The sequence below is a fragment of the Ctenocephalides felis genome, unplaced genomic scaffold, assembly GCF_003426905.1.
Source record: "Ctenocephalides felis isolate EL2017-DRISC unplaced genomic scaffold, ASM342690v1 CF-g0.4_SCAFFOLD_00845, whole genome shotgun sequence".
Lineage (NCBI taxonomy): Eukaryota > Metazoa > Arthropoda > Insecta > Siphonaptera > Pulicidae > Ctenocephalides > Ctenocephalides felis.
In genome coordinates, this window is record NW_020536999.1 from 3,489,436 (window position 1) to 3,513,090 (window position 23,655).

At 31.4% G+C, this 23,655-nt stretch overlaps 2 protein-coding genes across 2 annotated transcripts; one reads left to right on the forward strand and one right to left on the reverse strand.

Annotated features, from left to right (window-relative positions):
• Positions 1–458: 458 nt before the first annotated feature.
• On the forward strand, positions 459–12,135 carry LOC113364307. The gene is made up of 7 exons (XM_026606795.1): positions 459–1,039; positions 1,607–1,611; positions 4,158–4,599; positions 7,590–7,606; positions 7,710–7,805; positions 9,167–9,847; positions 11,588–12,135. Exons 1-7 carry the CDS (start codon positions 459–461, stop codon positions 12,028–12,030), a joined length of 2,265 nt encoding a protein of 754 aa, XP_026462580.1. The 3' UTR covers positions 12,031–12,135.
• A 6,328-nt stretch (positions 12,136–18,463) lies between these two features.
• LOC113373081 (GTPase HRas) lies at positions 18,464–22,449 on the reverse strand. Its single transcript, XM_026613408.1, has 4 exons — positions 22,116–22,449; positions 21,741–21,881; positions 21,555–21,670; positions 18,464–18,966 (listed from the first exon to the last, which is right to left on the reverse strand). Exons 1-4 carry the CDS (start codon positions 22,252–22,254, stop codon positions 18,790–18,792), a joined length of 573 nt encoding a protein of 190 aa, XP_026469193.1. The 5' UTR covers positions 22,255–22,449; the 3' UTR covers positions 18,464–18,789.
• Between the last annotated feature and the right edge of the window lie 1,206 nt (positions 22,450–23,655).

Genomic DNA, 23,655 nt, shown 5'->3' on the forward strand with positions numbered 1-23,655 from the left:
TCAAAGAATGTTCAAAAATGGTTAAATAAAGAAAAACAGAATTACAAAATTTTTAAAGTGATCCTAGAACTATTTTTGTGAGAAAAAAAAACAAAAAAATTACCTATATTTATTTATGATAAAGGTCCTTAAATGCCTTTACTTTAACTTCACCAAAAAATCGAAAATGAAAATTTTCATATATCTTTACGTTTCAAAGGTTTCTGAACGTCAGAAAAAACGGGTAGTTTTTCTTTTTTCACACCTTAGAAGAAATGGTTAGTTAAAAAATGTGAAGTGATCGTGAGTGAGCGTGAATATGAGTAAGTCTAATACAAAAAATAATATTCAGTTTAGAATAATTTAATTATCCCCAGGTGACAATTACATGGGCATAGTCTACAAACTAACAATTGCCTGCACCAAAAAGAACGGCACCAAAGACCAGCGTCATCTAATATGCAAAATTCCGCCCTCCAATGCCGCCCGAAGAGAACAATTCAAATCCCGAATTTTTTTCGAAAGAAACCTACATGTACCTAAAAGTTCTACCAGAATTCGCCCTTTTACAAAAAGAACTAGGCTGTAAAACCCGTTTCGACGGCTACGCCAACTGCATAGCAGCCGGCGAAGAAAACCTGGACGAATTCGTCCTGATGGAAGATTTACGATCCCAAGGCTTTCTCATGTTCGATCGACACCAGAAACTGGATCTTAACCACGTGGCTCTGGTTATGCAGGAACTGGGTAAATATCATGCTCTAAGCTTTGCCATGAAGGACCAGAAACCGGAGTTGTTCAAGAAGTTGGCGGATTTTAAAGATGTGTTTTTCGACGGTGTTCTGAATGAGGGTTTTAATACTTATATCAATACTTTGGTGGATAAGGCTCAGAATACATTAGATGAAGATGATAAGTGCAGGCAGAAATTGGAGCAGTTTCGGCATTTGAGTACACTTGGCACGGAGTTGGTGAAGGGTGCAAATGCTGAACCTTATGCTGTTATCAATCATGGTGATTGTTGGAATAATAATGTACTGTTTCGGTATATCGAAGGTAAGTAGTAATTACAAAATTAACTTTAACAATAATAATTCTAAATACTCGCACGTTCTACTCATTATTATTTTTGTTCCGAAATAATAATCACTCATGATTAAAAATAAGGTGACCATACGTCCCGGTTTGGCCGGGATAGTCCCGGAATTCTACCATGTGTCCCGAGTTTTTCTAAAAGCAATATTTGTCCCGGATTTAGTTCTTTTGTCCTGGATTGTCCTAGGTTTTCGAAAAGATTAGTTTAAATTAAATCTTTGCAATTACTTCATAATAAAATTACAATAAATATCATTAAATAGTATATATGCTTATAAAAATCAATACGTTATGAATGAAAATATTGCCGAATACAAAATTCCGATTAAAATAGCTTTTCACATTAATAAATTCTAACTTTTATATGCAATTTCACGAAAATTTAATAGAAGTACTATTTTTTCAAGTTAATTATGAAGAAAATAGAGCAGAATTTTAATACAAGGCTCAAAAGCGAAAAAACATATAGATCGAAACATATAAAATTATAATATAAAATAGTGTATGGCATCTTAAGGCAAATTGCTGGAAGTTCCCGTACCGTAACGAAATGTTCGAGGAATATTAAATGCTTCAAATAGATTAATATAAATATTGTAACATTGTCTAATATTTATAAGAATGATATAAACTGAAATGCAAAGTTAAAACCATTTACTTAAAGTATATAAGTGAGCTTTATAACCTAAAATTTTTTTTTTTTTTTAAATGATTTTGGATTTTTCCCCCAAAGCAATTGTTTTGTCAACACAAGCAGAAAGTTTTTTGAGTCATTCAAATCTTTTAAAAACTGTCATTTTTTGCACATTTAGCTTGGTATCTCCAAAACGGCTGGACTTGCTTTTTCCAAAAACTAATTACCGCTTCTTGTCATCACTACGAATTGAATGTTTTTTTCATCATTCAAATCGGATGCTCCATTCTCTCAATATCTATTTTCTGCATTCTTTGCTTCGTAACTCCAAAACAACTCGACCTACCTTTGCCAAAAATTAATCAGCACATCTTTCTATCACTAGAAATCGATTGCTTTTTGAATTATTCAAATTGGCTGAGTGGTACTCCCGAAAACGTCGACTAAAAATGGTATCCAAACATACAAACACGCGTGCGCACACATACACATTTCAATTTAAATTCCAATTTTTACTATTTTTAAAAAATTTGAGAAACTCAAAAAACAGTAAAAAAGACACTTTTTTTAAACAGTCGCCATTTTGTAAAAAAAATATTTTTACTCATCGCTAGTTCGGGCGATTGCGACATCATTGTAGATTAAAAATCTTTTTATTTTTTGCATTTCCCATGGCTAGGAGGGCTGAAATCATGACAAGACTGAGGTGCCAATTTTTTGAGACCACCCACTTCATCAGCTGCCAGTTTTTTACAATTTTCAACTTCTTTATTTTTAATTTTTGTTTTGTATATTAATAATATTAATAAACAAGTGGTAAAAAAATTGATAGTATAAACATTCATTGCTTTTTTTACGACACTTTAAAAATGACCTAAAATTCATCGCTCAATTTAGAATACCCCCTTAAGAAATTAACACATCCTTATGTATGTTCATACATAATTTCTTAGATAACATTACATGCAAATACTAAACTGCAGCATTAATTATGCAGAAAAACGAATTGTAGGTATGTACATATATATTAATTGGTCGCGATTGGTATTCCGGATAATTGCAAATCCGTATAACTGAGGTCCGGATAAATAAGGTTCTACTGAATGTGCATTTGTAGTACACAAAATTTGTACTCATTATTATAATCTTTACAAAATATCTGATAATACGTACATATGGCTAATGTTCATTTTTGACCGCCAAATGGCACTATTTTTAACTTCCCGTAGGGTAAGTTATAGTAATCGAAAAAAATCGAAAATGAAAATTTTTATATATCTTTACGTTTCAGAGGTTTTTGAATATTTTGGCATACCTTAGAAAAAATGGATGTATGTGTGTGTGTGTGTGTGTGAGCGCGTGTATGTATGTGTGTGCGGATACAAATTTTCGTCAACGATTTCGGGAACACGGATAAAGCAATTTGAATAATTCAAAAAACATTCGATTCGTATTGAAAAGGAGACGTGCTGATTAGTTTTTGGCGTAGGCAGGACCAGCCGTTCCGAAGATATGGGGCAAAAAGTGCCACACACGGTAACTCAGTTTTAAGAGAACGGAGCGTTCGATTTTAATAATTCGAAAAACATTTAAATTATATTGACAATATGAAGTACTGATTAAATTTTTGGGAAGGCAGGTCTAGCGGCTTCGGAGATCTAGTAAAAAAAGTAAAAAAATATGCCATTTGGCGGTCAAAAATGATCATTAGACATATGCACATCAAATTATCAGATACTTTATAGAGATTTCAACAATAAGTATAAATTTTGTTTACATTCCTATGGGTTCCGTACCAATGTTTATCCGTTAGACAGCAACGCGGCGCTTACGCGCTTTATATTTTGTCTCTATGCTGTTAAAGCAGTACGATTGCTTTGAAAATAAGTTCAGATCTTCCAAAATATGCTAAAATAAAGGAAACTTTTTTTTCAAAAAAAAAAATAAATAAAAAATAATTTTTTTTTTTCAAAAAAAGTAATTTTTTGTCCAGTTTATAGTTTCTCAAAAATCTTATTTTTTCGAAGTAAAATTTTTTCAAAAATGTTAATCGTTTTTAAAAAAATAATAATTTTTGGTACGGGAAGTTCCAGCAATTTGCCTAAAGGCACGATGCCTTAATTGCCTTAACACAGATTTCCACTTACAGCTAGTTACTGTTTTATTGAATCTCCGCAGACGCTAGACCTGCCTTTATTTGTAGTAATTGTACACTCTGATTGCACAACGCACCATGACTTGGTTAAATAGACAAAAATTGACGACGTTCTTTATTTAGTACATCCACATCTTAGTGCACCAACATTAGTACCGTCGCACTGGCCGTCCTGATGTTCACATTTTTCAAAACGATACCATATCGAATCATGATGCCACTACACGCTCATCATCACTTCTATTATAACTGCATCTTTCACCAACTCTAACTTTTCTTTATTTCATCCCTCAGGTAAACCGTACGAAGTCCGCCTCCTCGACTGGCAGATATCTCGATACTCGTCACCAGTCCTCGACCTGGTCTACTACATATTCTGCTGCACAGAGAAACAATTAAGGAAACGACATTACGAGACATTCCTGCACATCTACCACGGATCCTTATCTTCGTTCCTGCACGAATTAGGAAGCGACCCAGAAAAAATGTTCCCTTACCGAGCCCTGCAGGACCAGCTGAAGGAATTCGGTAAATTCGGCATCCTGATGAGCTTGATGGTGATCCAGGCCATGGTTATGCAACCTGAAGAGACTCCTGATTTGGACGAGGTTGCCAGGATCATGGAGGAGGATCCTGAGAATATGAAGTTTATGGATCCTTCTGCTGCCAGTGAAGTTATTTATAAGAGCAGGATGAGGGATATTATAAAGGATATGGATAGGTTGGGGTATATATAGCGTTAATGAATTAGGTAAACTAGTGGTGTATGGCATCGTGCCTTAAGGCAAATTGCTGAAACTTCCCGTACCGTAATAAAATGTTCGAGAAATTTTAAACGTTTTCAAATACATTATTACAAATACTGTAACTTTCATTATTTTTAACTTCCCGTAGGGTAAGTTATAGTAATCGCAAAAAAATCGAAAATGAAAATTTTTATATATCTTTACGTTTCAAAGGTTTCTGAACATTTTGGCATACCCTAGAAAAAATTGATGTATGTGTGTGTATGTGTGTGTATGCATGTGTGTGTGCATGTGTGTGTGCGGATACAAATTTTCATCGACGATTTCGGGAACACCGATCAACCGATTTAAATAATTCAAAAAACATTCGATTCGTATTGATAAGGAGACGTGCTGATTAGTTTTTGGCAAAGGCAGGTCTAGCCGTTCCGAAGATACGGGGCAAAAAATGCCAAAAACGGTAAGTTTTTAAGAGAACGGAACGTCCGATTTTAATAATTCAATAAACATTTTACTTGTATTGATAAAATGAAGAACTGATTAAATTTCTGGGAAGGCAGGTCTAGCGGTTTCGGAGATCTAACAAAAAAAGTAAAAAAAAATGCCATTTGGCGGTCAAAAATGATCATTAGACAAATGTTCATCAAATTATCAGATATTTTATAGAGATTTTAACAATAAGTATAAATTTTGTTTGCATTTCTATGGGTTCCGTAACATCGTTTGTTTGTTAGACTGCTACGCGACGCGTACGCGCTTTGACATATCGTCTCTATGCAGTTAAATCAACGCGATTGCTTTGCAAAAAGTTCTAATATTCCAGATTTAAAATATAAAAAAAAAGTTTTTTTCAAAAAGTTTTTCTTTCAAAAAAGTCAATTTCTTTCAAAAATTTAAAATTTTTCACAGTCAAGTCAAAGTTCAATATCTAATTTTTCCAAATATTTACAAAGCTTCAAATGCAAAACTAGTGGTGTATGGCATCGTGCCTTTAGGCAAATTGCTGGAACTTCAAGTACCGTAATGAAAAATTCGAGAAATTTTAAACGTTTTCATATAGATTATTATAAATACTGTAACTTTCATTATTTTTGCTATCTTGTTATATCTGAGCAAATCAAATGTAAATCATAAATAAATCAATTTATCTCCAGAACATTAACAACAATCGTCATTTCATTTCGAATTCAATTTAAAAAAAAATATAGTTGCCTAATTAATTTACACAAAATTGAAGAAGTGCTCTCGTATAGTCACAGTCTAAACGCATTTGCAAATATTTCTGTGCGACATTTTCACTTATACTGTGCTTAGCTTGGCGGCATTTTAACATTTTTCAATAGTTTTCATAAATTTGGAAAAGGTGCCTGGGTATTTTTTTGAATTTTTAATCCAAAATTACAAAAACTCGATTGGTATTTTCTGCACTCTTTGCTCCGTGTCTCCGTAACGGCTAGACCTGCCTTTGCCATAAACTAATCAGCACATCTCCCTATTAATAGGAATCGACTGTTTTTTAAACCATTCAAAACGGTTGAACCGTGCGCCCGAAAACGTGGACGAAAAAATGCGGACATACAAAACACACACATATTAATTTTTTCTGATATGAGGTATGCCTTAAAAATGTTCAGAAACCTTCAAAACGCCGAGAAATGCAAAAATTTTCATTTTCGATTTTCGGCCCTTTACTATAACTACCATACGGGAAGATAATAAGAATTTGGAGGTTGATGGAATCTTTTGACAATAATTAGGCCGCTGTTTTTTTATTAATCATATTCCAACTCGGATAAGATTTACCCGCCCCTGTTTAATTTATCCTTTACGATATTTTATGATGTAATAAAATCTTAGATAAAAAATTCTCAAGTACAAATGTAAGTTTATGTTTTTGTGAAAATGCAAGTTTTATTTAGATAAGTACCAAAGAGAGATAACAAGTATTATGACCAATTGTTTTATTATCTTAAGTGCACTGCAATTTTATGTGATGATTTGTAAATGCATATATATATATATATATATATATATATATATATATATGCAAACATATTTCAAACATAGCAGCCCATTCGTCGAAATAAAAAGGTGCAAAAAGGTACAAAGGTATGTTACATTTCAAAACTTTTTTCAAAATGTTTTTAATTTTGTAATTATTCATTATTTTTCCAAAAAATATTTTTCCAATAATTACTTTATATTTGTTTTTTATTATTAGTAAAAATTTTCGAATTTATTGTAGTTGCTGAATGATGACACGCATCTTGTGTCTAAACGTTATAAATAAAAGTTTACTACTTTATTACCTTTTTATTTCGACGAAGGGGCTGCTAGATACTTTATAATATATATATATATATATATATATATATTATTTTATTTTATTAAATAAATTATTTCTAAATTTAAAAATTAGTTTTATTTTTTTATCTTTCAATTTGAAATTATCATATATCATAAACTTGGCGTTTGATTGAAATGAAATATAGATGTACAAAAATAACTCTACTGACAAGCTCTACGGACTGAAAATCAGATAAAAAGACTGTACTGGCGAGCAGATAAATCTTTAACTCATCTCAAATAATAGTAGATCGAATTGCTCTATGTATTAGAAAGGGACTCTACTGACAAGCAAACTGATTTCGATCAACTTGGAAGAAGAATTTAGTAAAATTTTATAATTTGTAATAAACAAAAAATATTCTACTGACGAGCAAACTAATTTTGTCAATTTCGAGGAAGAATCTAGTAAAATATTAATATTTTCTTCGAGAAAAAAGAACTCTACTGACAAGCAAACCGGTAAAACGTATAGTTTTGATTAACGATTAGATTTCCATATCAAATGAGTTTGTTATAACTTGCCGACAGGTTCGAAGATACTATTATACACTTGAATGATAAAATAACTAAATCGAACGATAAGAGAATAAGATAAGACAACGATAACAAATCATTTTTAAAAACATAATAGTCATTCCGACAATAAACGCATAAAGTGTTACATTCGACGAACAAATTTAAATATATGTGTGTTTTAAATTGGTTAATAATAATTTATCATAATTTTTTATAATGTCGAATGATAATAAAGAATTAAGTGCTAATGTCCTAAAAGCAGTCGACACTTTTGTAAAATCCAACGGATATGTCGACCATACTATTAATATTACAGCGGGATCAAAACGAGGTAATTTTATAAGCCAAATTTATTTTATAGTTTGAACTTCATAGATAAACAAGTATAAAAAAATGACAAACACGGCCTCTTTGACATTACACGAATTTTGATTCTTTCAGCTTATCATAGATGTCGCCGCCAACCGTAGCACATAAATTTACTCTTAGGTTTAATTCCAGATAAGATTTATATTTTCAAAAACTACCGTTTATCTCCCGATAGCAAAGTCATGAAAATCAAGTTATAGCTAGCTATACATTTTTTTTCCCTCTACTTTAAAATATTGTTGTTAAACAATGCTTAACTGTACTGGTTTTTGACACATCGGTGATGGACCTTTTTAACCCCGTACCTTCATATATTACTATCTATTCTTCTATAAATTCTGGAAAAATGTTATTCGACAAAATGTCCCTTTGATCGATACTAAATTCAGGTTCTGAATTTAAATAACATAAATAAAAAATAATATAACCCAGAAAATGTTTTATAAATACCAATGAGTATATAATTATACAAATGAGATCTTATGATTCAAAATATGATTTGCAAAAAAAAGAGTGCTACAACGCCAAAAAGTGCATTTTCATATTAACATTTCAAAAAAGTTGATATATTGAGTCTCTAGTAACACTTGCGGCCCGTTTAATAACGTTTTTGTGTATAAATATAACTACTTACTACAATTTAATCATAATTAAATAATATTCACGTAAAACATTCTATTAAACGTAATTGAATATCATATGTCACAAACCTTTGACATTTGACGTATTAGCCACCGTCCATTGCTTTATTCAAATTTGGCTTCTACAAAAATGTTCAAATTAAAAATGAAAAGTTTCTACGCGATTTTAAAATAATATCCCACCTTTCCGACAACCTACTGATTCGTACGAATTTTTTTAAGACTAAGACTGGCCTAATCGGTTTAGCCGTTTTCGAGTTTTAGCGAATCATTTTATCGAGAGCTCCATATTAATATATAAGATTAATTTGACTAAATGCAATGAGAACAAAATATACGCGTGTGATTTTCGACAAAAATCACAAATATGTTGTAAAAAATATATAATAAAAAAAACATATAAATTTTTTTAAATTCAAAAAAGATATATTTCAATATAATAGGTTGTCAAATATCTCCCTTCCGCCTTTTTGTATTATAAACCAAGAGCAAAAAAGCGGAAGGGAGATATTTGACAACCTAATATATTGGTGCTTGAACGTTTAAAGCACGTGAACTATATCTAGACGTCTTACGATGTCTTACGTTGAATTTGAAGCACACTAGCACCATCTGTGATATACTAAGAACACTCATACAAAGTAAAGCGCATTAATCAACTTTAATAATTTTTTCTACCCAGGTGACAATTACGTCGGCATAATCCACAAACTAACACTCGACTGCACCAAAAAAGACGGCACCAAAGACCAGCGTCATCTAATATGCAAAGTTCCACCCTCCAACGCCGCCCGAAGAGAACAATTCAAATCCCGAGAATGTTTCCTACGCGAAATCTATACGTACACAAAAATCCTACCAGAATTCGCCCTTTTACAAAAAGAACTAGGCTGTAAAACTCGTTTCGACGGCTTCGCCAACTGCATAGAAGCCGGCGAAGAAAACCTGGACGAATTCGTCCTGATGGAAGATTTACGATCCCAAGGCTTTCTCATGTTCGATCGTCAACAAAAACTAGACCTTAACCACGTCGCTCTGGTCATGCAGGAACTGGGTAAATATCATGCCTTGAGTTTCGCCATGAAAGACCAGAAACCGGAGTCGTTCAAGAAGTTGGCGGATTTGAGTGATGTGTTCTTTGATAATTTTGTGAACAAACAATTCGATTTTTATATCAATTCTGTGGTTGATAAAGTGGTCAACGCTATGGAAGAAGGTGATAAGTGCAGACAGAAGTTGGAGAAGTTCAGGGATTTTATGACACTCGGAAAGGACTTGGCGAAGGGTGCTAATGCTGAACCTTATGCTGTTATCAATCATGGCGATTGTTGGAATAATAATGTGCTGTTTCGGTATATCGAAGGTAAATAGTAACTAGTGGTGTATGGCATCGTGCCTTAAGGCAAATTGCTGGTACTTCCCGTACCGTAATGAAATATTCCAGAAATTTTAAACGTTTATTACAAATACTGTAACTTTCATTATTTTTCCTATCATGTTATATCTGAGCAAATCAAATGCAAACCATAAATCAATTTATCTCCAGGACATCAACAATCGTCATTTCATTTCGAATTCAATTTAACTGCCATATGTAGGTTTTGAGGCAACTTTTAGGTGTCGATATACAAGTATTTACAGACTTATAGCTGGGCTGCGTATCTCGAATTTCGAAAAATTCCAAAAAATTTCAAACTTCTAAAAAATTTGCATAATGTTGTTAAAAATTGAAGAAATTTCTTGTAAACATACACATAAGTTCTAATTATAATACGCTCGTCGCCCAATTTAATAATCACTTATAAATTTACAGTATGTATTTATAATAAACTAACAAACCCGACGAACTCCGTTTCGCCACCAGATGGTTTCGTGAGAAAGATGAATAAATTTTTTGTTTGTTTTATATTTGAAAAGAAAAAAATTGATTTTTTACACAACAGTAATGAATTTATTTCGATTACAAAAATGAAGTGTTTCTCTAAGTAAATGAAAGTGAATCCGCAAATTATCCGTTTCATTGAAGTGCTCTTTGGTAAACCACATTTTTTGTTTTTTGGTCTGACGTTAACACAAACAAAGCGGATGGTTTCCCAACTCGTGAACAGGCAACGTATAACTGCTTATGTGAAAAACAATGATTTTCTAAATAATCTATTTGAAATTTATCCCGCAAACACTAAGCGATTGGCCTTGCGACTTGTTAATTGTTATTGCGAACGCAAGGCAAAATGGAAATTGCAATCGTTTGAAGTCAAACGGAAGATCAGTCGGAATCATTGGTATGTCACCAAATCGCCAGCAATTTTTGATTGAATGGTGAAATTCAGTGCGTGTACATCATTATTCTTTGCGGCGAGAATTGCTAGTTGACTTAACCAAGCATAATTCTGATAATTCTCACTAATGTCATTACTCGAAATTTTAATTACTGTGCGTGAAATTCCAGCAATTTGCATTAGGGCACGATGCCATGCACCACTAATTTTCTTAGCTATAAACCTTGCGGAGTCCGAGACCTTTCCAACGAGTGCAAACGAGTGCAAAATTGAAATCGGTTCGTGCGTTCTGGAGTTATATCGTCAGAAAGGAAAACCAGACTTACTTTTATATATATGTAGATAATCTATTTGGAATTATTTAAAACAACTATTGATTATTTTCATTCCTCGAATGTTTAAATACGGTACGGGAAGTTCCAGCAATTTGCCTTAAGGCACGATGCCATATACCACTAGTTTATGTTCCTAAACAATAATTATTTATAGTTAATATGCAACAGTGCATTTTTTGTCTTGGCTCTTCTTAGTTTTTCCAAATATTTTGCAACATTTTGCCAAATAATGTGCATTTGTAGAATTTCTACACTCTGATTGCACAACGCACCATGACTTGGTTGAATAGACAAAAATTGACGACGTTCTTTATTTAGTACATCCACATCTTAGTGCACCAACATTAGTACCGTCGCACTGGCCGTCCTGATGTTCACATTTTTCAAAACGATACCATATCGAATCATGATGCCACTACACGCTCATCATCACTTCTATTATAACTGCATCTTTCACCGACTCTAACTTTCCTTTATTTTATCCCTCAGGTAAACCGTACGAAGTCCGTCTCCTCGACTGGCAGATATCTCGATACTCGTCACCAGTCCTGGACCTGGTCTACTACATATTCTGCTGCACCGAGAAACAATTACGGAAACGACATTACGAAACATTCCTGCACATCTACCACGGATCCTTATCGTCGTTCCTGCACGAATTAGGAAGCGACCCCGAGAAAATGTTCCCTTACCGAGCCCTGCAGGACCAGCTGAAGGAATTCGGTAAATTCGGCATCCTGATGGGCATGACTATACTAAACGCGATGATTGCTAACCAGGAAGATATTCCTGATATGGACGAGGTTGCCGAGATGATGAAGAACGATCCGGATAATAAAAAGTTTTTGGAACAGGCGAAGGTTAATGATGACAAGTTTAATCGGAGGATGATCGATATTATTCATGATATGGACAGACTTGGTTATATATAAATTTATACTTTGGCCTCGGGTTGTGTAGAGATGACATAGCCTCTGGTCTGTGCAATAATACTTAAAAAATTTTTCCACAGTTTTGCAAAACAAAACTCTCATTTTTCTTACTAAAAAAAATCATGATTATCGACTGGTTGGTTGTATCAATGTTAGTGCAGAATTCTGTGATGTGTACACATTTTTAGATATAAAATACTATGTTCAATATCCACTGATGATGACATTAAATTGAATGTCGAAACGTTTGGAATTAAAGATTATTTTATAAATCTTTGCCTTTTCCTTGTTTGATGTATCGCCCTCAAGAACTCACTCATATAAATTTATATACAACTAGCTGACCCGGCAAACGTTGTTTTGCTAATATTCTAATCAATTTCTAGAGAATCAAAAATATTAATACTTTAAGTGTATAAGGATGTGTTGTTTGAATGCTATATACATACAATGAGGTATTATAATAACAATAAACCCCATTAGTTTGTCTATATCAAATACAATCAAACTGAAAGTTTTATACACTTTCTATAGAAACATGGTATAAACCATCCAAGTCTTCCTTGGTCTTTCCACTTATTGATTACGTTTCAAGTTTTTCACATTCTTTTTGAATTCTGAATTTTGTGTATAATTGTAATTAATACTACTGAGCTTATACAAAATTTTCATATTTCTGCGAGGAGAGATAAAAAATAAATTAAGTATTTCTTCTTTGACCTGCTTTTTGAAAAGTTTTAAGTAACATTCGATGAATTAAAGTAAATTTAATAAAAACTATATATGTAAAGCAAGACGAGGCACAAAGATCCAATTTGACTTTGAGCAAATATAAACTATATTGTCAAAACCATAACAATTATATCACAACAAATAACACATTTCAAACGAACAATTATCTAACTACGTTCAGTAAAACTGCCAACTACTTCATCATTGTAGAAATGTGGTTTTTTGCTGCCTTTCAAAAATTAGTTATCTAGACCTTTTTACCCTATAGGCGGGTAACTTGGAACAGCCAGGTGGCAAACACGTTTAATGTCTAATTTTAATTTTAAAGGTATTTTACAAAATAATTACATTTTTAACTAATGCTAAAAAACTACCAACGGAAGAAAACACTTTTATTATGGATTTTATTTTAATGGAAGTCATAAGAATCAAGATTATAGCTGGTTATACACCTTTTTCCCTTTACTTTCAAATAGTGTTGTTAAACAATGCTTAGCTTTACTGGTTTTTGACACTTTAGTCGTGGAACTTTTAACCCGGGACCTTCATATATTGCTATCCATTCTTTGATAATTTTTGGGAAATTATAAATGGGAAAATGTTATTCAACAAAAGGTTGATACCAAATTTAGGTTCTGAATTTAAATAACACAAATAAAAAATAGTATAATCTAGAAAATGTTTTATAAATACCAATGAGCATATAATTATATAAATGAGATCTTTCAGAGCACCGTGTTTGAGGAAAATATGCCAAAAAGTGCATTTTTATATTAACATTTCAAAAAAGTTGATATTTGAGTTTCTAGTACACATGCGGCCCATTTAATAACGTTTTTGTGTATAAATAAAACTACAAACAAAAGTACTTACTACAATTTAATCATAATTAAATAATATTCACGCAAAACATTCTAATAAAAGTAATTGAACATCATCTGTTAAAAACGTTTGACATTTGACGTATTAGCCACCGTCCAATGTTTTATTCAAATTACGCTTCTACAAAAATTTTCAAATTAATCATGTAAAGTTTCTACGCGATTTTGAAACAATATCTCACTTTTCCGACAATCTACTGATCAGCACAAATTTTTTAAGACTAAGACTGGCCAAATCGGTTAAGCCGTTTTCGAGTTTTAGCGGATCATTTTATCGAGAGCTCCATTTTTATATATAAGATTTACAAATTAAAATAAAATTTACCGTTTGTTTTTTTTATTATAATCATTTATATATTTATTGAACGATGAAAGTACAATGATCAAAAAATCATACAAAAACTAATCTTGTATTTTTATATATATCGAATAATGCATTAAAGCTCAATTTCTAATAATTAATTAATATATATATTTATATATTTTGTAATAATATATTTAAAAACCTTTCGACAAAGAAATATATATATATATATATATATATATATATATATATATATATATATATATATATATATATAGTCCGGATATAACGATCTTCATTGAACACATTGGACTCTAAAACCGGTTTAATGTAATATCCGGACTACAATATACTCGTATATATTAAGGTGGTCCTTAATATGGATATTTTCGAATTTTTTTGCTAGCAAGAGCTCAAATGCTGCCAAAATGATAAAAAAAAACAATTCTATAAAAATTTCAGATATTAATCTTAACTTTAAAATAGTCCGCACTTCAACCACCAAAATTTCTCGGTTTATCTTAAGTGAATACTTATTTTATAAAATATAACAATTTTTTGTTGTATTTTTTATTTATGATCGTACAATGTTATTCTCAGAATTTTGATTCACTTATTGCTTGGTATAAAATTCCAAAAACAAATGGAATTTTACCCATAAAAAACTTTGGTTGCAGTGCGGACTATCTTAAAGTTAACATTAAGAGCCAAAACTTTCAGAGAATTTTTATTTATCATTTTGGAAGCATTTGAGCCCCTGGGAGCAAAGAAATTTGAAAATATCCATATTCAGGACCACTCTAATATATATTATAAAACTTATTAAAATATAAATTTGTTTATCCAATATTGAACAAGAACAATTCAAATATAAGATCTAAGATCTGAACCACTTGGATTGCAAATTTTACATTTGTAATTTAGCTAATAATTTAGAATTAAAATTGTATGTTAATTGAAACAAGTAGAACCTTATTATTTTAAATTTGCAATAAATAATTCTCCTGGTTTCCAATTTAAATAATAAAAACAATCTAAAGCATTTTGAAAACAAATCATTTTCATGTCCCACGAGACACTGGAGTAGATTTTATATAAAATTTTCATAAAAATACAAAAAAAATCTGACTTTATAATAAAATATTGATTGCCTGTTACTTTTTTGTGGAGTGGATTTTATCTAAAAGAAATCATAAAAATGCAAAAAAAATCTGACTTCATAATAAAATATTTCCAATTTGATTTGCACATTTTTTTATAATTATGCTGCAGTCCAGATGGAACAGATCTACAAAACTTACAAATGATATTCTGTTCGTGAAAAAATATTATAACTTATTTTTTTCATACTTGTTTGAGCTATTATAATATTAATACAAACTAATATTGAAATTGTTGAAGTCGAGATGCACTAAGAAAAAATTTAAAATTAATTGCTGATATGAATATAAAAAAAAATTATCATGACAACGTTATCTTAAGCTTGTTCCTGGTAGTAAAAATTATAAAAATGTATTTTACATATAAACAAAGCAAGGAAAAATGTTATGATAACTGCATCATCTAGAATTTTGTTTTTGTAACATTCATCCTTGCTTGTTTATATGTAAAATACGCCTGATCGCACGGCAAGTAGATAGACATTTTCATACATTTCACTTATATGTGGCGAGCATAGCTCACTTGGTAGCGTGTTCGATTCAAACGACAGGGATCTTTGGATCGAATCCTGTCATTGGCTTAGAATATAGGAAAAAAATATGTTTAATTTGAAATCAAATGAAAATTGTATTTGTTAAGTAGAATTTGAATAAAAATTAAGAAAAATGGGTATAACAGAGTTCAAATAGCTGAATTGTAAGAATTATTAGAACTGAGCTGAAATTAAAAGAAAAATGAAGAAAAAAATGAAATGAAGCTAGAAGCTGAATAAAATTAAAAATTAGAAAAAAAGCAAGAATTGAAGAAATTAAGAAAAAAAAAATAAAAAAAATATAGAATACATACATATACATATGTAGATTGAAAATGATATAAAAATTAAAATGTAAATAAATAAAAAATGCTGTAGGTGGCTAAATGCTCAGAGTAAAAAAGGCCAAATAATTTTTTTAAGAAAAAAAAAAGAACAAGCATAACATAGCGTTGCCATTGCAAAACTATTAAGTGTTTAAATGAGACAATATTATAAATGTACTACTGATAGTACACTAATGAATTTTTAATTTCAACTACATGCAAGTGTATCAACGACTTCAACATTTCAATATTTAAATTTCCAATAACGATATAAAATATAATAATAATAATAATAGGTCTGTTCCGTGTGATGCAAAACTGTCAACGGTTTGAAACTAAGATAACGACGTTCCTGACTAAATCCAATCACACGGAACAGACCTCATATTTGCAAGCACAATATTTACATCATAATTATTAATTATAATATTTATATTATAATTTGCTAAAAGAAAAACATGGCAAAGTATTAAAGAATATTAATATAGGGACCGATTCTGCCAAATAACAGAAAAATGTTATGGCGAGATAAAAAACCTAACCTAGAAACCGCACAAATGTCAAAAAACGATGTTTGATAACAGGGTCTTTCTGACTCGGCTCCATAACATACGAGTGACGTTGCAGTTTATGTGTAAAACGCCTGAATGCACAGCAAATGCATGACATTTTGACAGTATTCAGTATGTATCAGTACTATCATGGCCTTGCCATAACATTTGTCTATTACCCGGCAGAATCGGTCTCATAATTTTTTTTCTTACTCATCGAACATGCAGACGTCCACTCACACAATTTTTTTAGGCTTTCATAAGTAGTCTCGAATAAAATGACTGATATTTGAGCATAAAAATTAATTTGAAAATGCAAACGTATCACTAATAGTAATAAGTAGAAATATTCATTGTGCGAGCAGTTGGCAATAAAAATAAAATACAAGACGAAGAAGAAGCCATGATATTTTTATTATAGAGTGTATTATAAAAATATCATTTACCCCTTGCAATTGATAATAATAATCATAATATTATATATCACTGACGGCTTATGACACAGTTTTAACATTTATTCTAATATTTATCCTTAATGTATATTTATAGATGTAATCACGTTTCAAAAACAAGCGAGAACGAAATGAGTGAAATATTGAATTTTTTTTAGGGTTGTTTTGAATAATAATCCGAGAGATGATAAATAAAGTTATCGATAAATAGCTTACAATACTAATTACAGTAGTAGCGTAGCTTAGAAAATATAATGAATGAGAACATCCACCAAATAACAATAAAAAATCTCATCGAAGGAATACAAAGAACATTATTGATATATGGGCCAATTTTACTGGTAACATAGCGTTGTTATGGCAACCTTATCTTTTTAGTAGTGAAAAACGTGTAATGCTATTTGCAGTGCGATCAGGCGTATTTTACGTATAAAGAATGTAAGAAAGGATCTTATGATAACTGCATCTAGTCCAGTCATTTGGTCATTTTGCCGGTACAGTACTCCGGGAATTCTGGAAATTGGTAATCTTATAGATTTCGAGGTGCTCTTTACGAAAATCAACTTTGCCACCTCAAATTTGAACAGCAAGTTGCCGCCATATTGAAAAAATTACGTCAAAAAACAGCTTTTTTTAAAATATCTCCTTTCTGGCTCATTCTACGATAAAAGTATCTATGTACGAATTAAACTAGATAAAATTTCCTACAATTCTTTAGAAAACCGTTTTTTTGTAAAATTGATAGTTTGAGAGTACGGCCGCCTCAAAGTCTTTGCTGCTCTCGCCGTAGTATCAAATCTCTCCATATATGACAGCACTTCGAACTTGACCACATTCTTTCTAATAAATAAATATTTTCAATGTTAAATTAAGCGAATAAGATCTAGAAATAAATTAATTCAAATATTTTTCTGTTTTTTTGGTGATTTTTTAACGCTTCAAGCTACTTGAAGCTATAAGGTGCTACTTAAGATATAAGTATACCTATAGCTACTTTGCCATTGAAGTGTTAAAAAATTAGCAAAAAAACGAAAAATATTTAAATTATTTTATTTCTAGATCTTATTTGCTCAATTTAACATTGAAAATATTTATTATTAGAGAGAATGTGGTCAAGTTCGAAGTGCTGTCATATATGGAGGGATTTGATACTACGGCGAGAGCAGCAAAGACTTTGAGGCGGCCGTACTCTCAAACTATCAATTTTACAAAAAAAACGGTTTTCTAAGGAATTATAGGAAATTTTATGTAGTTTAATTCGTACATAGATACTTTTATCGCAGAATCATCCAGAAAGGAGATATTTTAAAAAAGCTGTTCTTTGATGCCATTTTTCCAATATGGCGGCAACTTGCCGTTCAAATTTGAGGTGGCAAAGTTGATTATCGTAAAGAGCACCTCGAAATCTATGAGATTACCAATTTTCAGAATTCCCGGAGTACTGTACCGGCAACAGCCTTTTTTTGCACCAAATGACTGGACTAATCTGTTATCTTAACATTTTTCCTGGCTTGTTTATATGTAAAATACGCCTGATCGCACAGCAACTAGATAGACATTTTCATATTGCCATGGCAACCCTGTGTTATGGCACAATTACCCTATTAATGTTATCTTCGCATTCCCCCACATAATTATTATAAATCTTTTATCTTTTGAAACCTGTCTCACATGCTTGTCTAAAATTTGATCCGTTTTTTGTATATTTTGTGCATGCGATTGGCACTCCGAAACATTAGGACATAAGAATCAACTAATCAGCTAATAATAATAATAGTAATAGTTATAATTATATTAATATTATGTATAGGGGAGAGGTGCTACAGCAGTGTGCATTTGAACCTCCTGTTGGTTCCCAGTTTGTGCATTTTCTTCTTTTTGCTCCTAGAGTCTTTGTCCTTTCGTATTTCGCGAACGAGTGTATAGAAGGCGTCGTCGACCCCCATTCGGGTCTTTGCAGAAGTCTCGACGAAGGGCACCGCGTATTGTTTCGCCACCTGAAGGGCAAGGTAATTTTTGACTTAAGAGTAAACGTACACCCACCATTATAATAAAGGAAACCCCCGCATAACACGATATTTCTATAACACGATTTAAGAAGTTAGACCATCCCCCTCGCAATACGGTACTTTCGGGTTCCCATAAGACGGTTTAAGAATTGAGGAAAGTTTTAATAGAATAAGACATATAGTAAAACGTGTGAAAAGCAACTTTGTTTAATCTAAAATTAGTAAAATCGCCGTACAATAGCTCAATAAATGTGATGAAACTAGTGCAAAAGATGACTAATTTGATATACATTATTAGAGCGCGTACGTTTCTATCGAAAAAACAATTCTAAGATTATCTGAACAATATATTAAATATTTCTTAAGCAATTCTTTAAATAAAATGAGCATACAACTTTAATAAAGATTACTTTACATGTGTTAAATATATAAATATCATTTTGCTAAAAGCAAATATAAATTTTTGCAAAAAATAATGCACGGATCTGTAGGTAGTATAGAAAAATGCTAAGAAGATATCTTGCAAAGGGTCATTTTGGATAGCACTTACTTGTTCATTATGACGATAAAAATCATATAATTCAAGTAATGAATATTACTTCTTAAAAAAAATTCATAAATATAACAATATTTATTACAAAATCATGATATGTAGCATGTTTTTTTGAATTCTACGAACATGCCTCCTCCTTTGTTTTTTTGTACTAGTTCTTTGTCCCTTATAACACGCTAGTTTTCTGGAACGTAACTACCGTGTTGTACGGGGGTTACCTGTATTTTAAAGTAGGGGACAAAATCATCCAAATCAGGCGACCTCGCAATCAGAATTTTGTGAAGAAAGTTTTTTGTGGGTTTGTGCACTGTTGTTTAGTTTGAGATACCTGAATATGATTTGTAAATATGCGTTATTTAAGGGGGTATTCTAGTCTTAGACCTTATACTACATGGACTGCTAGTCAAACGCAAAGTAAGTGCTCAAATATAGAAGGGTATGTGACGTCACATGTCTGAGCGAACATTGCCGACGACAGTCGCGGACTCTCCCGATTGACTAAATGTGGAAATACTCGGTATACCGGTATTTCATTCTCTAATTACCATGATTTCTCTAGTTCTACTAAACCCACATATTTGAAACTTTCAGAAAATCTTCTTTACAGACTTTACTCGAGCATATACTAGCCTCAACCCTAAATTTCAATGTTTACTATTTTTAAAATTTTTATGAATCTCATAAAGTGGTGAGGAAAATAATACTTTTTTAAAAAATAATTAGTTTTTATGCATAAATTTACATTGCATATTAAATTGAAGTCTGATATCAGTTGAGTATTTATAAATACTAATTGTTGAAAAAATCAAGGGGGCAACAAATTTTTTATTAGAGCAGGGAGGCTCAGTGCAAAAAAAGTTGGAGATTACTGACGTAAGGCTTTTAGGGAAAGGGAGGGTGACAAAACTACAAAATATCTAATAAAATAGATACTACAAATATGTAATATTTGATTTAAAATATCACCAAGGGGGAAGGAATGTCCAAAAATCTCTAAAAAAAAATCGGTCACGTGATTACTGGACGCCCCCTTTTGTTATAGATTTCTTACTAACATACAATATCCTTATCCCCAAATTTCAATTTCTACTATTTTTGAAAAATTTAAAAAACTCAAAAAAGTGGTAAAAAAATGATACTTTTTTTCTTCAAACTATTCAGTTGAAATTTTCAGAGAATCTTCTTGGAAGGCTTCCATTCTAAGGGTAATTCGGCAAAAATTCACAAAATGCCACGTGGGGAAGAAAAGGGTTTAGTAAGATATCGCATGTATTTCTTTTTTACAAGAATTTAAGAAAGAAAATTAAAAAATATTACGATTTTTCCTTCTAACTAAAAAAATACACGTAATGCTTGGAGGGGTAAATTTAAATATCACCAAGGGGGAGGGAGGGTTCAAAAATCTCTTTAAAAAATCGGTCACGTGACTAATAGTCGTATTTCAATGTTTACTGTTTTTAAAAAATTCGTGAAACCCAAAAAATGGTAAGAAAAATGAAACTTTTTTCCAACCAGTCGCTATTTTGTCAAAAAAAACTTTTTTTGATTTTTAGTATATGCATTTCATTCTGGAGGGGTTGCAACCGTGGGCATCGTTTCTGAAAATCATCTTTATTATTCTTAATATAAAATATTTTCATAAAGACTACAAAATCCTAATCTAGCAAAAAAGCTCTATTATTTTTCAAAAATGATTTTCCTGGTACTTCCACTTACAATTTTTTTCTATTGTGTCCTCAGTTCAAAATTCAATTTTGAACAACTTAATTGTACTCGTCATATATTATAAATTTAAATCTGTATTTCTGCAGATGTAATTTTAATAAGGGATTTGAAAAAATAATGAGAAATCAGTCTTAGTTAGTAGTATTACTAACTTTTTGTCCTTACAAACTGTAACAGACACTTAACCTACAAATGTCGGTTGAAACCTAAAATTGCTGCTATCAAAATTTTTATTTAACAGTTGAAAATATGTAAATTATCCCCATGCAAGTTTAAATATCATTCTCCCATCACTCACCTCTCGAGCTTGATTCATATCAACAGCATAAGCTTGCAGATCGCATTTGTTGCCTACAAGAACCATGGGTACTTCCTCAGCATCTTTGACACGTTTGATTTGTTCACGATAAGTTCCTACAGAAGGAAAAACAAACTTAGTACCTACTACTACTACTACTACTTATGATTTGAATCAATGTCTTACCGATGTCTTCGAAACTCTTGGCACTGTTTACTGCAAAGACTAAAAGGAAACCCTCTCCGGTTCTCATGTATTGATCACGCATGGCAGAGTATTCCTCTTGACCGGCTGTATCCAGAATGTCTAATAAACAAGTCTCACCATCTGCAGAGGGAAAAATGTTGGAAATAAATAAACCAGGTGTGGTAATAGACTTAATCAATTGAAATTGAGATAAAATTACACTGATGTAAAAACCCATTATTGCATTAACCATTGTACAATTCTATAACGCCCATAATAATAATTCTTCAAACGTTCCTCCAAATTATATAATTAAAAAATGGAAAGTGCAAGTTTGGTAATGAAACGTCAAACTGAGTCAAATCTAAAACTCACCTATAACAACTTGTTTTCTATAAGAGTCTTCGATCGTCGGGTCGTATTCGTCAACGAAATGATTCTGAATCAATTGTATAGTTAGGGCTGATTTTCCGACACCTCCAGCACCCACAACAACTAATTTGTATTCAGTCATTATTGCGAATAAAAGACTTCAGAATCCTCTTGACAGACACTAATGAATCCACTTATCGCACTTGTATTTATGAACTTCGTATCGTTTCAATCGATTTTATTATTGTAGGTTTAATTAATTTTGTTAATTTAACGCAGTGCAAGTGTGTGTATGTAATTATTAATTAATTATAAAAGCGTTTCCAGCCCATTTCAGCAAAAAGGCGACTACCAACTTTCACTCGACGACAATTGTCATAAATGAAGAGGTGACATGGACTATGTCGATGTGCGGGATAAAATAGTTATTTTGTTATCCACTTGGTAAAAGAATTGGAAATAGTCAATAATTTTGCAAAAAGCTAAAAATTAGGTAACTAGTGGTATATGGCATCGTACCTTAAGTCAAATTGCTTGAACTTTCCGTACCGTAATGAAATATTCGAGGAATTTCAAATGGATCTTTAAAAATACTGTAACTTTCATTATTTTTGATATCTTGTTATATCTGAATTAATACTGTAAGCAAATCTAATGCAAATTATAATCAATATTATCTTGAAATTATTCACTATTCACTATCTAATTCTATTTCAAAAAAATAGCTCCGTATAATTTACACAAATTTAAAAATGAGTTCCGGTACAGTCACAGTCTCAACGCACATGCAAATAATTTCCTGCGACATTTTACTTATACTATGTCTAGCTTGGCGGCATTTTCACATTTTTCAATAGTTTTCACAAAATTGGAAAAGTGCTCCAGTACAGTCACAATCTAAACGTACTAGCAAATATATTCGCACCAGATTGTCACTGAGACTGTGCTTAGCCTGGGTAATTTTTTGAATTTTTAATCCAAAATTACAAAAATATTTTATGGAAAATAAAAATAATTTTTTATCCTCAAAAGCAATTGTTTTGGTAATACAAGCAGAAAGTTTTTTAGATCATTCAAATCGGACGCTTGGTTCACAAATTTTGATTTTTTAGATTCAAAATTTGAAAAGTGCTCCAATACAGAAACAGTCTAAACGCACTTGCAAATATATTTGTATCGGGTTATCACTTAGACTGTGCTAAGCTTGGGTAATTTTTTGAATTTTTAACCCAAAATTACATTTTCATGATTAGCATAAATTTAGAAAAGTGCTCCAGTATAGTCACAATCTAAACGTACTTGCAAATATATTTGTACCGGGTTATCACTTAGACTGAGCTTAGTCTGGGTAATTTTTTGAACTTTTAACCCAAAATTGCATTTCTATAATTTATTTCTAATTAAAATTAATATCCTGATCATTTTCGATATAGAATTTTTGAAACAAAAAAAAGCCTTTACCAAAAACACAAAAAATGTTTTTTAAATCATTGAAATTGGATATTTCGTTCTTTTTGTAATCTACGATTTTTAACATATTTAG

Excerpts from the sequence above, each read along its gene's own strand:
- LOC113373081 (XM_026613408.1), bottom strand. The coding sequence starts at position 22,254 with ATGACTGAATACAAATTAGTTGTTGTGGGTGCTGGAGGTGTCGGAAAA. Across the intron at positions 21,882-22,115 it reads TAGAAAACAAGTTGTTATAG|ATGGTGAGACTTGTTTATTA; the intron begins GTGAGTTTTAGA and ends TTCCCTCTGCAG. Across the intron at positions 18,967-21,554 it reads ATATGAATCAAGCTCGAGAG|GTGGCGAAACAATACGCGGT; the intron begins GTGAGTGATGGG and ends CTTGCCCTTCAG.
- LOC113364307 (XM_026606795.1), top strand. The coding sequence starts at position 459 with ATGCCGCCCGAAGAGAACAATTCAAATCCCGAATTTTTTTCGAAAGAA. Across the intron at positions 7,806-9,166 it reads TACAGCGGGATCAAAACGAG|GTGACAATTACGTCGGCATA; the intron begins GTAATTTTATAA and ends TTTTCTACCCAG. Across the intron at positions 9,848-11,587 it reads GCTGTTTCGGTATATCGAAG|GTAAACCGTACGAAGTCCGT; the intron begins GTAAATAGTAAC and ends TTTATCCCTCAG.